The sequence below is a fragment of the Heteronotia binoei genome, chromosome 9 (genome assembly GCF_032191835.1).
Source record: "Heteronotia binoei isolate CCM8104 ecotype False Entrance Well chromosome 9, APGP_CSIRO_Hbin_v1, whole genome shotgun sequence".
Taxonomy (NCBI): Eukaryota; Metazoa; Chordata; class Lepidosauria; order Squamata; family Gekkonidae; genus Heteronotia; species Heteronotia binoei.
The window spans coordinates 79,209,461-79,226,375 of NC_083231.1; the positions used below are offsets into that span (position 1 = coordinate 79,209,461).

General features: G+C 39.5%; 1 protein-coding gene across 1 annotated transcript in view; it reads left to right on the top strand.

The window, feature by feature from the left end:
* The window catches only part of BBS7 (Bardet-Biedl syndrome 7), a 34,756-nt gene that overhangs the window by 5,286 nt on the left and 12,555 nt on the right, over positions 1-16,915 (top strand). Inside the window, exons 4-9 of the mRNA XM_060246836.1 lie at positions 2,338-2,513; positions 5,346-5,532; positions 7,339-7,411; positions 8,555-8,671; positions 11,322-11,452; positions 14,517-14,601. Of these exons, the coding sequence (XP_060102819.1) occupies positions 2,338-2,513; positions 5,346-5,532; positions 7,339-7,411; positions 8,555-8,671; positions 11,322-11,452; positions 14,517-14,601 (769 nt within the window). The remainder of the gene's footprint in view (positions 1-2,337; positions 2,514-5,345; positions 5,533-7,338; positions 7,412-8,554; positions 8,672-11,321; positions 11,453-14,516; positions 14,602-16,915) is intronic.

The following is a 16,915-nucleotide window of genomic DNA, read 5'->3' on the forward strand; positions in this document are numbered from 1 at the left end:
ATTCCAGACCTCTAGAATAGAGAGAATGGGAACTAGTAAGTAACTATCAAACCTTTAGCTTTGTATAAGCTGCCTTGGGCACGTTCTTGGAGAGGTGGCGTAAGAGTTTTCTAAACAAATATATTATTGAATTGTGAATTTTCTCCTCTAGAAGGGCAATATCGCAAGTGTACATAATGGCAATCACATTCTGATTGTGGGTGTGTAAAGTGCCATCAAGTCGCAGCTGACTTAAAGTGACCTGCAGGGTTTCAAGGCAAGAGATATTCAGAACTTGCCTCTGTGTCACTATCCTGGTATTTCTTGGAGGTCTTCCATCCAAATACTAGCCAGGGTAGGGTTGCCAAGTTCAATTGAAGAAATATCTGGGGAGTTTGGGGGTGGAGCCAGGAGTAAGGTTGTGACAAGCATAATTGAACTCCAAAGGGAGTTCTGTCCATCACATTTAAAGGGACAGCACAGCTTTTAAATGCCTTCCCTCCATTGGACATAATGAAGGATAGGGGCACCTTCTTTTGGGGCTCATAGTATTGGACCCCCTTGCCCAATCCTTTTGAAACTTGGAGGGTATTTTTGGAAGAGGCACTGGATGTTATGCTGCAAATTGGTGCCTCTACCTTCAAAAACAGCCCCCCCCAGAGCCCCAGATACCCACAGATCAATTCTTCAGTATACCCTATGGTTCTCCATAGGAAATAATGGAGTGTCCAGCAGACGTTTCCCTCCTCCCGCCTGCTTTCTGATGACCCTGATGTGGGGGGAGGGCCTCCAAACCGGGTAATCCTCTATCCCCACCTGGGGATTATCAAAACAGAAACCGCTGTGCTAAAGCATTGCAAACACTCATGCTATATCAATAAATCCAAATTTATCAGCACGCATTCATTATTTAAATACAATTCAGCTTCTTGTTACATTTGAAGTCCAAAATTCATAAACATAAACGAATATCCACTCCAGATGCTTGAAAATAAACAATGAGGTACCAGTCCCTGCTGTGCTCTGTATATTTTTTCTCTCAGACGCAGGTGGTACCATGAAGCAACGTTTTTCTTCTTCAAGGCAGAAATCCTCTAATCCAACCGTTGCAGCGACACGAAACCGGCTATAGTCGTGTTTCCTTCAGACTTCCACTGGCCACATCATTAAACTAGGAACTAATATAATCATATCATAAATACCCATAAATCATAATATAACAACTAAACATAATACAAAAGTTTCATTGAGTCTTATCCAGGGCTAAGGCAACTGCTCTCATTCGCATTAGCTTGTCAATTTCAATTAGCACCAAGAGGGTTTTTTATACATAAATTCCGTACTATGCAACCGTGGGGTCTTAATCCTGCCTTAGATTTATCTGTATTCATTTAAGGTTTATTTCAATGTAACAACAGTAGCCTGTTGATGTTAATGAAGATCACCTGTTGTTAGTCTATGTAATGCCTATTGGGAAGTCCGTATTCAGAGAACCTCTTTGTGCTATTCGAATCTGACAAGCTAATGCGGAGTGGATATTCATTTATGTTTATGAACTTTGAACTTTAAATGTAACAAGAAGCTGAATTGTATTTAAATAATGAATGTGTGCTGATAAATTTGGATTTATTGATATAGCATGAGTGTTTGCAACGCTTTAGCACAGTGGTTTCTGTTTTGATAATTATCTACATGCTGTGGTTTCTTGTATGTATTGACCCACCTGGGGATTGGCAACCCTAAACCATGGCCAACCCTGCTTAGCTTCTGAGATCTGATGAGATCAGGCTAGCCTGCACCATTCAGGTCAGGGCAAGTACTGATTATTCTAAGCTTGATTGATAAGAAACCACAGGAAAGCTCACGTGCACTTAAAAGAGGTAGTAGGGAATTAAACGGCATGAAACTGAAGATGCCATTATCATTGTCACATGCATGTTTGAATTGTCCCTTTCATTTTGGGGTACTGAACCAAGGACATTGTTAGTTGTAACTCATGATATTATGGAATATCTGATGAACTGTCTACTCAGGAAAACCTGCAAAGCTTACTGTTTTATCAGGCTTTTGGGGGCTGGGTTGCTTCTTCAGTTTTGATTATGTTTCTACCAACATGTTGTGGGACATGTTGCAGTTGTGTGTATATTTGATGGTAAATTAATGTTGTAGTCATTAACTGATTTTAATTGTAAGCTGCTTACTATTTAAGATAAAGTGTGGTCCACTTTCTGAAATTTATCCACTGTGAAATCATTAAAAGCTCACCCAAAAGGAATACATCTTTCCACCCCCCTCCAATTTAGAATTATATTGTGCTGTGTTTCTAATGGGACAGAATATTTCTTCTTCTTCTTTAAGCCAGTATTCAAGACTTTGCCAGGTGAAAAGATTGCAAGGCTAGAACTTGGAGGTGCTCTGAATACACTCCAAGAGAAAATTTTTGTGGCTTCAGGATCTGAAGTTCGAGGTTTTACAAAGAGAGGGAAACAGTTTCTTTCGTTTGATACCAATCTCACTGAGAGCATTAAAGCTATGTAAGTATGTATGAAAAATCACATGAATAGTACTTAGATGTGTCACTGACATTAGGTATTCCTCTAGTGAGTAAATCAGATAATTTAGTCCGCTTTTAAAAATGAATATAGTGTATTCCAGTTCTATTTCTTGCACTGAGTCTTAGCTTTATTTATGTTTAGTATTGGATTGGATCTAGACTAAATTTCCCATCAGCAGAATGGAACTTTCTTGCCTCCATCCTGCCAATATAGCTTACTGATCTCCACAGAATGTTGGTTTTGTTGGTGAAAATTGCCAGTTTCATCTGGATCCAACCCACTATAAAGAACTAGGTTTTTTAAAAATCATACATGCATATAAAGGCCTTCAAGGAGTATATGTGCATGAACTCTGATTTAATGGAATTGTTAAAATAATAAATGTAGAAATTAGCTGAGTCATTCAAATATAATCAGTTGAATTGGAAGATAAGGTTGAAACAGTGCTTCAGCTGTGCCATAATTAAATTAAATCAGTCTTCTAATTGAGTTTTCCACAGAACCATCTGTACCTTGTGTGCATATTACTTTAATCTATTGTAATTGACGCAGAAGCAAACCAAAGGGTTGTTTGACATCATGCTAATTTATTAAATATTGATGCATCCTAAAAATCTGTTTTCATGCACCCAGATGTGCTTATTTATTTGCTTCCTATGGATAGAAAAATAGCAGTAATAATTAATGTACTGGCTTTATTAAAGCATTTTATATGGTCTGTATTTTTTTAGATATATTTTCTTTTTCACTGTAAGTGTTGAATAATTTGAGGGCACCCCCCCCCCCCCCCCGTTTGTAGGTGTGTTAACTAGTTTAGCATGCCCAGTGTACGTCTGTGTTATTGTTGTGACTGGGTTTGAATGTTCTGCATTACATTTCACCTTGTACTTTCCTTTATTAGCATGGACCTTGACAATTCATCTACAGTTGAGAATTGTCCTCACCTACTACGAGTAGATTTATTACTTTCTTGATCATGTCATGCGGTATCTGTCCCTCCAGTGTAGTGGCAGATATCTGTGCAATCAGAACCTGTGCCTTCTGGTCTCTCTTGATAACAAATCCTTCTTGCTTGCCTGTCTGAGGCTTATGGGTATGGATAAGAGTGGATATACTATGTGCATCTGACAAAGTGACCTCAGATGAACATTTATGCTGCAGCGCATTTTCTTAATCTTCAATGTGCCACTTGATTCCTGCTTAACTTTGCTGTACTATCATGTCACAACTACTCCTTTGGAATTTTTTTTTTTTGTGTCACTGGTTGTATGTGGTAATGCAGCTGTCACAAACCCCTAGTCCAAGGGTGTCAGTGTTATGGGGCTGCAGAATTCAAAATTACAAAACCCTGATAATGTGACTTCTCACACACCAGTCTGGTAAGCTGCCATCAGCCCCTTTAACTATCCCAGGAGTGGCCAGACCTGCTTAATGTAAGATCCACATAGAGTAAACATCAGATGTTTCAGAGCTACAAAACATGAATGTCAGATGTTTGAGAGAGGAAGGAAGGAAGGAAAATAGGGGAGGGGGTGGGGGAAAGGAAGCAACTTTAAATGCATTCTTCAAAGTGCTGGCTTGGCTTGGAGAAGCGATTTAAAGAGAAGAATGCCTTCAAGCTGGGCAACATGCAAGGGGGGCTTCGAGAACCACACAATGTGTGTTAAAGAGCCTCATGTGGCTTCCGAGCCACAGGTTGGCCACCCTTGAACTATCCCAACAGTCAAGCCAAGATGCAAACTTCTAACTTTCCCAGAACTAAACAAGAAAGTCAGCCCTCCAAGGTTGGATTCTTGCAGAAATTAGTTTCCACAAACAATTAACCTGGTAGGCGAGCACTGGTGGCTCAGTGGTAGAGCATCTGCTTGGGAAGCAGAAGGTCCCAGGTTCAATCCCTGGCATCTCCAAAAAAAGGTCCAGGCAAATAGGTGTGAAAAACCTCAGCTTGAGACCCTGGAGAGCCGCTGCCAGTCTGAGAAGACAATACTGACTTTGATGGACCAAAGGTCTGATTCAGTATAAGGCAGCTTCATATGTTTATATGTTCACTTGGTCTAGGAACAGGAATTAGAATTAAAGCCACTTCAGCACAAAAGACCACAAATATAATTAAAAGGAATTTATTTAAAAGTGTGCAAGAATATATTCAAAAGGAACAAGCAGTGAGGAAACAAAAATAAGAAAGCTAATTAGTCATTGGTTCAAGAGACCGAATTCAAAGTTACAGGATGTTACCATTCCAAAGTTATTCATCAACAAACTCCAGTTCTCTCTAGTGTTAGCATTAGTCAGCAAGGCCCGTGAGGTCAATCAGAACCTTGGCTCATGATGTCAATGATGATGTGACAGGTTACTAAGCATGTGACCTAAGGATGAAATGGGAGGAAGCTAACTGCAGCCTAGTCGAACCCTAGGAACTAGTCAAGGGTCTCAGTTCCTTGACAGCAACCAGGAGCAAAACTATTATTATTAGTCAGCTCAGGATTCATGTATGTATCTTCCTCTATTCTCATATCCGATGGAAGTGGCCCAAAGGCTTTCTTAATTGGGCTACTGCTCTGCATATTTTTTCCTATCGTGCACAGGTTGTGTCTAAGGCTGTGATCACAAGGACACTTTTCTGGGAATAAGTCTCATTGAATAATACAGAGCTAACTTCTGGGTAGACCTGCTCAGGATTGTTTCTTAAGTGTCCTGAACAGACTTCCCACGTTATAATGCTGAAACGTCTTCTGTTCACAATGTGCAAAGAATTATCAATTTTGGTGACAATTATGTTGTGACAGCATTGATTTTGATTGTTACTTCTAGGTATATATCTGGAGCAGATCTCTTTCTATGTGCAAGTTATATCTATAATCACTACTGTGATTGCAAGGACCAGCACTACTACTTATCAGGAGATAAAATCAATGATGTTCTCTGTCTTCCAGTAGAGAAACTGTCTTGCATTACCCCAGTATTGGCCTGTCAAGATAGAGTCCTTAGGGTTTTGCAGGTAAATGTTATTTGCGTGTTGCCATTGTTTTATATTGATAGCAGCGATAACACCAATGCACTGTTATGAGATGGAGAATGTATTTTATTTTGGGATTCTTACCCATTCCTGGCTCCAAAATGATTACAGAGGGCCATCAATGCACATTCCTTTGGAAGGAACTGCAGCCAATCCCTGCATCGTTGTGCATATACCCATGTGACAATTCTATTGCGAGTAAAGTTTTCCTTTTATCTGCAAGAATGTTACATTTGAAGTTTTAACAAATATTGTATGCAGGGCTTTTTTTCTGGAAAAAGAGGTGCCAGAACTCTCAAGAAGGGAATGAAGGAGAAACACACAACTTTTAAACATTTTTTGAGAATTTTATTTTTACAATGAGGTTCCATAAGTCAGTTCCACCACATTCCCCCAGAAAAAAAGCCCTGATCGTATGCAACAAAAATTACAAAGCATTCCAGGGTTATGTATCTTTAATCTATTTTCATTTATAGCTAACACATATGCATGCCATTCAACTACTTTATTTTGTAAAATATATAAATAACAGTGTGTATGATGCCATCCATATGTTATAAATTAATATGCTGCATAGCTTGAGAGGTTTCTATACTTTTTGGCAAGTAAATCTTTGCAAAGTAAGTTGAAGCGGCTATATTATGAAGATTATTAGAGTTTGAATCAAGAAAGTTATAATCTGTTCTAGTGTATTTGCCTGCATATGGACATATGAAGCTGCCTTATACTGAATCAGACCCTCGGTCCATCAAAGTCAGTATTGTCTACTCAGACTGGCAGCGGCTCTCCAGGGTCTCAAGCTGAGGTTTTTCACACCTATTTGCCTGGACCCTTTTTTGGAGATGCCAGGGATTGAACCTGGGACCTTCTGCTTACCAAGCAGATGCTCTACCACTGAGCCACCGTCCCTCCCCTATATAGAGAAAGAGAGAGAGAATAAGCATCACAATAGTTATAACTGAGATTACAACAAAATTTATGGTGTTCGCCAGTATTCTTTCACTGATTTCCTCTGTAATTCTTGATGCTGTTTTAGTTAACATTAGTTCAGGCTTTCAGAACTATAGGACTAATACTTATTGAAATTTTGAGGGTCGCATACTACAAAAAGAGGGAGAATTATGATAAACAAATTTAATAGAGTAAATCTGTTAATACACAAAGATTTTAATAAGAGAAGTGTGTCTCAAAGGTTTCCTCTTTGATTTGAACACCTTAAGGGTGGGAATACCTGATAACTAGTAAGTTCAAAGTTACTTGTCTGGGTTTCAGACCATTACTTTTGATGCTCTGGGGGAAGTCTGTTAGCCTTTTTCTGACAGTCCTGGAAATTGTACCAGTTACTTATTTCTCCCAGACTGACCATGATTAATTGCTTAGATCTTTATACCTATAGCTTCCTCCCTTACATCATCCCTATAATTAGTTCCCTTGACAGCTTTGGTCATCCTATGCTGAGCACCAACATGGTTTGCTGAGGCCTCTCCATTTTTTGCGGAGACTTCTCCATTTTTTTCCTGATCCATATTGGTACCAGTACCTTAACTATTCCATTCTTCTTGCACTCAGCTTTCCTTTGCCCTTACCACTATCCATTTCATTGTTGTAAATAGGCTTGAATAAGACTCTATAAGAATCATGACTCTAGTTTAAATTGGATGGATTTGACCTCAGTTTTACCCTGGGACCAAGACAGGAGCACAATAAACACCCTTCATTTCTTTCCCACTTGAAAGAAGGGAAGCAGTATATTTCTGTTAACAGTGTTCCTTACTTCCTTTTCTTGAGGGTTCAGATCTGCTGTATGAAATGGAAGTGCCTGGTCCACCTTCTGTTCTGGCTTTGAATGAAGGAAATGGAGGTAAATATAACTTACTGATGCAATGTGAAGGTATTCTTTAAATAAAGAAATAAATTTCGATTGAAAAATGTTAATAATGTTATCCAGGTTTTTGAACTATATAAAACTAAATGGGGTTAGAGCTCTGTATTAAGAATTCATCTAGTAATTCACTGTGCATATACTACAATAACAATTATAGACTATATTGTGCTATTAAAAACAGATCCATATAGGGTCATGGCAACAAGACGTACTAGTATGATATCTGTTGTCCTGCTACCTTTATCTTATTATAACTATTGTGAGGAGCGGTTAGATCAGCTCTGGAGGTCATCTGTGAGTGGAATAGCTCCAGTGTAGATTCATTCCTATAGTGGAAAGGAATTTCTTGCTCATCTGTGCTTCTAGAAACAATGGGGGCTGACATCACTATAGGTATTTCTGGCCAGACGTGTGTCTCATCAAAATGCCTGTTCCCGTGTGCAAAAGAAAACACCAGGAGATTCTGCTTGTTTTCTGTAAAAGGGTACACATATCTCCTCTGACTTATTTTCAAAGCATTTTAAAATTAATTAAACCCAAGTCATGGGTTGACTTTTTGGAATGATTTAAGTGTGTTCATTTTACTCTGGGCCCAATTAGACATTGGAGATCCTTGACTGGCTCTCTTGTCTCTTTAAACTTCATAGGATACCAGTCACTGGAGAGGAGGAGATTTATTGGGATCTTAGCACTGAACAAGGAGTGCTTCACCCCCCCCAACCCTTTTTTAATGTAAATTTGTTTCTGGAAGCCCTATTTGCCCCTTCTAGGAAAACCTACAGATAAACAGTCTCTGCTGCAGCTGATAGGACAGGATCAGGTGCCTATTTTATCATGGTTCTCTCTGGAAATTTCCAGTGCTCTGTTATCCTTTCTTTTTTGAAGAAGGATGTTGAGGGTAATAGTGATTTTCTATGGCATATGTTGGCATATGGTTTTCTAAGATTGGCAGGACTATTCATTCTACAGGGGAGCCAACTAACAGCTTCTTGTCCCATAATACATTGAAGATTTTCCCATAAGAAGCTATTACAAAAATTACCAGTAAGTTCTGAAACACATGATGCAGAATCCTGCTACATCTGTTTCCCACAATGTCAATTTATTTTGTATTCGTAGGTGACTCTGGTGAAGAAGTTCTTTTTGGGACATCTGATGGTAAAATAGGTCTGATACAAATTTCCGCAGCTTCTCCAGTTGAAAAGTGGAAAATTGAAAATGAGAAAAAAAGAGGAGGTAGGTGTCTCATGTGCTTCTTTTCAGATTAGTGTTTCTCAGTGTTACTTCCCAGATTGATTTTACTTTTAAAATGGTTTTTGAGAAATTATATGTTATATTTAGAAAGCTTTTAATTGTATATTTATAAGATGTTGTCACCTGCTCTGAGCTGGTTTCAGGGAGAGTGGGCTACAAATTGAATAAAATAAATAATAAGTCATTATTATGCCATTATAGGGGAACAATAAAAATGTGTTATTTTCTTTATAACTGGCAACCCCAAAGTGCTGTAAGTCTCCAGCAATTTCAGTTGCAGCGATATAAGGGAAAGTTGCACCCCTTGTATCTATACAACTAAAAGGGCTGTAGGCAACTTTTAAAAAATGAAGGCAGGGAAATCCGAGGAGGTGGTAGATTGTGGCAGCAGAATGTTATAATATTAATTGCTTAGATCTTTATACCTAAGCTTCCTCCCTTACATCATCCCTATAATATAATTTATGCTCAACAATTACCTATTACTTTAAAGACTCCTCCCCTCAGTCTTCAGTAGTAGGGAGAGGAAATGGTGGCTACTTGAAGTTGAGGCAAGGGAAGTGCAGGGAAGAACTGTGTGGATGCTGTATTGCCACTGGAAACACCTCTGCATTCTGAGCTATAGAGAGTAGCTATAGCATTGAAAAAAACCTGTGCATAAAGTTTTAGCTTATAACCATCATAACCAAATGGCAAATATAATTAAAATGATTTATTAAAATAATGCGCAGGAAGATATAATAAAAGAGCAGTGAACAGTGAGGATAAAATATAAAGCTAGGTAACTAACTTAGACACTTTACAAACAATGATTATCTAATCCAGAGATTGTCTTAACAAGATGGAGTCCAAGATAGTTGAAAAGTCCAAGTCAAAACAGGTGCCCAGCTGTGATGGCTGACTTCAAGTCAAAAGTGTCCCCAAGCTAGTTGTTTTTCAAGCAAAGGGCAAAACTAGAATGAAGAATCTTTTCTTTATGCTCAACAACCTGCATTGGCCTGATTCTGGCTAGCCAGTCAAATGTAAGCCCAGTGGTGTAAGCAGGTGATGCAACCAATCAGGTAGGGCTGCCAGTTACTCTGCAACTGTATCAGATCCTATTAAGCAAGCACCCATGAATCTTTGCATTAGTGAGATGGAATGTATAGGCCCACTTTGTGACCTTAAAACTACTAAGGCACATGATGTACTCAGCACCTGTGAAAAATTCTCATCTCTCCCTCTGAGCTACAGTCAGCTCAACAAAGGTTCTCAGGAAACAGAAAACTCCCAAGTTTTTAAGGTCTCAACCTGAACCATTGTTTCAGTTTTGAACAAGAAACTTTGGAAGAGGCCTGGGCTTTTGACATGCGTGTCATACCAGTGCTCCAAAAGACCTCACTTAATCAATAATAAAAGCTGGTTTAAGGCATCAATTGTAAATGTAATCTCTCAAACCCATGCAGACAACATATATGAATTTGTGTATAAGTGGAGTTCTGACACTGAGATGTAGAAAAGTAGCTGATTTCAGTTTCCAGGCTGAGGGGAAAACCCTCTGTGACTCACCCTACCTTTTGCCCTTCTCTGATCTCCATAGTTCAAAAACTCAGATTTGCAGCAAGTCTATTTTTGTCTATTTTTTTCATGTTGATTCAGATTTGATGAGAAAATACAAATGAAGCAAGTCTGATTGCAGTTCTTATCATGCAATCAGATTTTCCTTGATTGTGCAGTTGTGCAACTCTCATGAAAGGGTAAACAAGAAACAAATAAGGACAAGAATCCAAAAGCCCATCAAAAATCTAGGAATTCCATTGAATCACACAACTAACTGTTGCAGAGTAGTTTAACTGCATGTATATGAGTTCTGATTAAAGAACTTGATCTCCCAGGTTTATGTTCTTTCAGCATTTAAGTGAACTTGGAGAACTAACCACTAAAGAAAGGTTAATTTTTAATGCAGACATTTCCTGTATGCAATTGCATGTGAGACTGAGGAAAAGGAGACAGTTTGAAATAAGAAAAATGGTAGTCCAGCCCTGCTCTAGAAGTCTGGTTTGAGAAACAGATGTGATTTATATGGGATCACTGCTCTCCCCCCCCCTTTCTTCAGATCATTAATATTGTATCCTATAAAATACTCTGGGTTTTTGTAGACTCTAAATATCGTTAGATTAAAACTAAGTATCAGTTGCAGATTTAACCTGTCAGATTCACATAGACAATGTATAAGAGTGGAGTTCTGACATTTTGTACGACAGATAGATCTTGCAATCTATATGTTGATGTTTGCGATGAAGGAGGAAATAGTTCACACATGGCAAGTGGTACATATTGGCTTTTATGCTATAACCAACCATGCCTTGTAATAATATTCAGTTTGAAATTATTTGTATAATGTGTGTATACATGTATATGTGTGTATACATGTGTATATATTATAATTATTGGAATGAAATTATAACTTCGGGACATTAATTCTACCCTGTGAATACCTCTTTTTCTTAGCAGTAGAGACTTTAAAATGATTTTTATCCATTTCATTCTAAATCAGATGATAGTTTATTTTTGATACAATACTTTACAAATTGTTATTGGGGTTTAAAACTGAAACAATTATTTAGTTTGATGTTTAGTTTCTATTTTCCAGGTATCTTATGTATGGATAGCTTTGACATTGTAGGAGATGGAGTAAAGGAATTGCTTATTGGTAGAGATGATGGAATTTTAGAAATCTATAACTTTGAAAACGGGAACAGCCCTGCGCTCAGATATGAATACGTAAGTTTATCACACACTAAATACCAAAGAAGCATATTGCACTGCGTAAATGCTAATAAAGTTTTATGTAACAACCTTTTGTGAGCCAGCACTCACTTCATCATATGCATGAAGTAGTGTATTGACCTCAGAAGCAGGTGTTTGTGTGAGAGGGGACATGCGTGCACTCTCACAAATAAAATGAACTATATAATTTCGTTTCCCTTCCTTGCTGCAGTTCTCATCCTGTAGGTCTCATGATTTTTTTGGTTCTCAAGAGAGCCCCTCATCCATTTGGCTTGGATCCAAACTAACGTGACTATGAGGACTTTTATGCTCCCCTTTCTGTGGTAACCTCAAATGCTCCCCCATTCTGTTCTTGGAGGACAGGGTACCCCCAAGAAAAGAATTTCGGAGGTATTTTATGCTGTCATGGGAGGGGAGAGACACTAGTTTGGATCAAGTCTTTTAGAGCAGTGGAAAAGCTAGGTGAGTCCTGCTCATTCTGTCGGTTTCTTGATTCAAAAGGCAATAATTTATCTCTCATTGTATTTGTCATATATAGTGTCTCGTATATATATATATGTCATATATTCATGCCTTGTGCCCTTTCATTATATGTTCACATACCGTCTCAGTGCTATCAGCTGTAGGAGTTTATATTGTTGTCATTTGTGGTAAAATTCAACATTTACAAAGTGAGTGCATGGTATAGTAATTTTGCATGTACTTCAGCTTACCCATTGCCACGTAAGCATTCATTTATTCCTGTTGAACCGCTGGGTGGAAAATAGAGGTTTACAAGATAATGCATGGTATGGAGAAAGTAGAGAAAGAAGTACTTTTCTCCCTTTCTCACAATACAAGAACTCGTGGGCATTCGATGAAATTGCTGAGCAGACAGGTTAAAATGGATAAAAGGAAGTACTTCTTCACCCAAAGGGTGATTAACATGTGGAATTCACTGCCACAGGAGGTGGTAGCGGCCACAAGCATAGCCACCTTCAAGAGGGGTTTAGATAAAAATATGGAGCAGAGGTCTGTCAGTGGCTATTAGCCACAATGTGTGTGTATATATAAAATTTTTTGCCACTGTGGGACACAGAGTGTTGGACTGGATGGGCCATTGGCCTGATCCAACATGGCTTCTTTATGTTCTTATGCACATGCAGCTCTGCCTCTACAGTGCTATGGCCATGTCATGCTGTACCTGGCTTGGCATGGCAAGACATCTAATTAACATCAGACAGCCCAGGCACATAGAATCATAGAGTTGGAAGGGACCTCCAGGGTCATCTAGTCCAGGGGTCCCCAACCCCTGGGCTGTGGACCAGTACCGGTCCGTGGCCTGTTAGCAACTGGGCCGTGAGTTGTATAATTATTTCATTATATATTACAATGTTGTAGTAGTAGTAGTAAGACACTAGATTTATATTCTACCCTATACTCCGAATCTCAGAGCAGTCACAATCTCTTTTACCGCCCCCCCCACAACAGACACCCTATGAGGTGGGTGGGGCTGATTGAGCTCTCCCCAGAAGCTGCCCTTTCAAGGACAGCCCTGTGAGAGCTATGGCTGACCCAAGGCCATTCCAGCAGCTGCATGTGAAGGAGTGGAGAATCAAACCCAGTTCTCCCAGATAAGAGTCTGCATACTTAACCACTACACCAAATTAATAGAACTAAAGTGTACAATTGTATCATCCCAAAACCATCGCCCCCCCCTACCCCCACCCTGATCCGTGGAAAAATTGTCTTCCACAAAATTGGTCCCTGGTGCCAAAAAGGTTGGGGACTGCTGATCTAGTCCGACCCCCATGTACATGTTGTTCCTACTCAGACCATAAAAATGATGTCCCTGTGCCCCCTGACCTGAATTGTCCAGGCAAGCCTGATCTTGGAAGTTAAGCAGGACCAACCCTGGCAAGTACTTGGATGGGACACCTCCTTGGAATAACAGGACTGGAAGGCAGAGGCAAACTTTATCAAGCCACTTCTCGGAACATCCTCCATGCCCCAGTAGAGTTGTCAGAAATTGCCATGACTTCCAAGCATGTGTGTGTGCGCATGAAATTTTTTTAAAAGCCTCCAAACCTAGATGTGCTTATGATGAGACTGTAGTTTGGCTAGGGTCTGCTAGATGGGTGAGTTTGGGAATAAAATTCTTACCTGTGAAGGATGGGTGTCTTGTTTAGTTATCATAAATTGGAAATGAACATGTACCCCAGTCCTTACTGAGGTACCAGACTGCTGGAAGAAAGCAGGAAATAACCTAGTAAGTAAACTGCAGGCCCCATTCAATAACAGCACAGTCACAAGTTGACCACTGCATGCTAGTAGACAGTCCCTGCCTGCTTTTCCTCCTCTGGTCTCAGGATATGGCCTAGCAAGTCCATAGCCACTTAAGCAAGAGGGCCCTATGTCAGTACTGGTATAGAAGCTAGAGCACAGCTGTATATGTGAATTTGATCTTCACATTTTGTTCACTGTTAATTTTTGAAACTAATAAAACCAAGTCACTTAAATGTAAAAGATTCAGCCTATGCTTTAGCATAGCTTAAATACCTGGGTGGGGGTCTAGTTGGTATTGGACAGCTAAGAACATCAGAGGTCATGTTGGAACAGATAAATAGTCCAGCATGCTGATTCCAACAGTGGAAGACCACAAACAACAGTCCTCACTTAATGACTAATCTCCAGCATCTGACAACCAGCCTGGAGGTCCCATTCAGCTATCGTGCTACTAGCCGACAATAGATCTAACCCCCATAAATCCGTCACGCACACATCCTTTAAATTAAAAAAAAAGAGTAGCCATCACTGTCATAGCAATAGATTATAGAAATCAATTGTCCATTGTATGATTTACTACTTCCTTTTGTCTTGCTTGACTCTACTGCCAACTAGTTTCATAGAGTGGCCCCAAGTTTTATGAATATTATGGTAAGTCTGAATTAGAAAACTAACCTCTTGAATTCTGAACCCTGCACCTGTCAGGCCCACATGAATTGGGAAGTTATAGGATTTTTATCTCTTAAATGGAGAAATGCATTTGTGCCTTTAGTGGGTTTTGTGTTCTTTTCAGGCCTTTTCAGAGAGTGTCACATCTGTCCAAGGTGGCTGTGTTGGGAAGGAAGGCTATGATGAGATCATAACATCAACATACTCAGGTTGTTTTATAAATGCTTCAAAACAAATTTATTATATGTGTATATATAGATAAACATTATTATGATACTTAGGATGAGGAAATTGAGTCAGATATTTTCAATATACGACATTATGTGGTACAGTTTTTATCTAATCTTTCTAGCAACCTTTTGAGATGAGGTTGTTAGGCTGAAAGATGATGGGTTGCATCTAACCAGTTTTTGCACTCAGCCTCTCTGTCAGGGGCTACCCTTAGTGTCCATTCATCACGTCAGCAACACAGGTTGTGCCTTTAAGTCAATACCTCCTGGCCCCACTATCTGACAATCAGCTGGAAGGCAGACCGGGGCAGTTGGATGAGTCACAGCGTAGTTTTGGTGGTGGTAACGTCAGTTTCCCACAGTAACTGCTCATAACTCATGGAGTTTTCAGAGGAGTGGAGCTACCAGCGGGGCTGGCCAGGCCCTTCATAATACAAAGGGAAATCTGCTGAGGAGGAAATGCCCAGCTCTTACTTCTGACTGCAGATGGATGACGAAGGTGATTGAAACAGGCAGTAATAAAAATTCCCTCTTGCATCCAGTGAAGAGCACCAGAATGAAACACTTTTAAAGGCTTTGCCTCTGCAGAAATGTTTAGCAGAGTTCTCCAGGATTTACCTGTCAAAGGGTGATTAATAACTTTTAATTCTGGTAATACACAAGAGTAAGGGAATGATTTTGGTTCTTTGAGATGTAACCACAAACCAGACAGAACACCCGTAGATACTTATATTTTTTATTGAGATAAGAAGTTTCTTTTATTGCACAAGACACAAAAATGCAGACATTAAAAAGTTAACTCTACAATTGCTGTGAAGATAAATGCTATAATTATCAATGTACCTATTGCTTAATCATAGTATAGCAAGTAATAGTTTTAAAAACAAATCGGCTTTTAATTTCTGTCTCACTGCTTTTAAAGGTAAAGGTAGTCCCTTGTGCAAGCACCAGTCGTTTCCGACTCTGGGGTGACGTCGCATCACGACGTTTTCACGACAGACTTTTTACGGGGTGGTTTGCCATTGCCTTCCCCAGTCATTTACACTTTCCTCCCAGCAAGCTGGGTACTCATTTTACCAACCTCTGAAGGATGGAAGGCTGAGTGAACCTGGAGCCGGCTATCTGAACCCAGCTTCTGCCGGGATCGAACTCAGGTCATGAGCAGAGAGGGATTATCAAAAAACCCAAGTTACGCTCCAAGAAATCTCACCTGTTATGAGGCTTCCATCCAGATAAATCTGATTTTCCTGTCACAAGAGTGCACGTTTATAGAAAAATATCAATCTTAATCTTTCTCTAAATCTGTTCTGTCTTAAATCATGTGATTATTATCTAGATAACTAGATAATAGATAGTTATCTAGATAACTAAATATGAGATAAAATAAGTGCAAATATGCCAATCAGTAGGTGCATGTCTCTTGAACATATGAAGCTGCCTTCTACTGAATCAGACCCTCAGTCTATCAAAGTCAGTATTATCTACTCAGATTGGCAGCAGCTCTCCAAGGTCTCAAGCTGAGGTTTTTCACGCCTTTTTGCCTGGACCCTTTTTAGTTGGAGATGCCAGGGAATGAACCTGGGACCTTCTGCTTACCAAGCAGATGCTCTACCACTGAGCCACCGTCCCTCTTGCTGTGTCAACTCTTACTCTATTAAAAAGCAACTAATCCAACTTTTCTGTAATTGTTTCAACTAACTGTCCAAGATGAAGGTAACGAAGCAAGCAGAGTTCATTGACAGTCAAAATCTTGGTTAGCCTGCAAATTCAGCAAGAAAATTAGTGATGTTAGAGCTACTCTCCCTTCTAAGTCTGAGTCCTGAGGTAAGGTATATGGCACTCCTTACTGGCCAGGATCCATTAGGTTAAGGCAAGCATCCACTAGACTCTGCTTCCTTCCTTCCTTCCTTCCTTCCTTCCTTCCTTCCTTCCTTCCTTCCTTCCTTCCTTTATTTATTTATTTAAAATGTATATCCTGCCTTCCCTCTTGGTTCAGTTGCATTATTACTACAACCCCCATGCGACTCTTGTACATTCAGGTCAGGTCCTGCGATCCCCAGTGTGTGCTTTTGGGTGGCCAAAGAGAACATCCATCCTTTTTCATCAGCAGAAAAGCTGGCTGAATCCAACCCAACAATTTATTCAAGGCCATCCTATGAACCTGCAGCCTAATATGAGCTTGGTTTTCTTATGCATGAACCAATCACCCTTTCATGCATAAACCTCTAGAAAACGATAACAAGCACTTAGCCCTAACAAAGAATATTTATAAGAAAAGATTTTCACTTGCAAG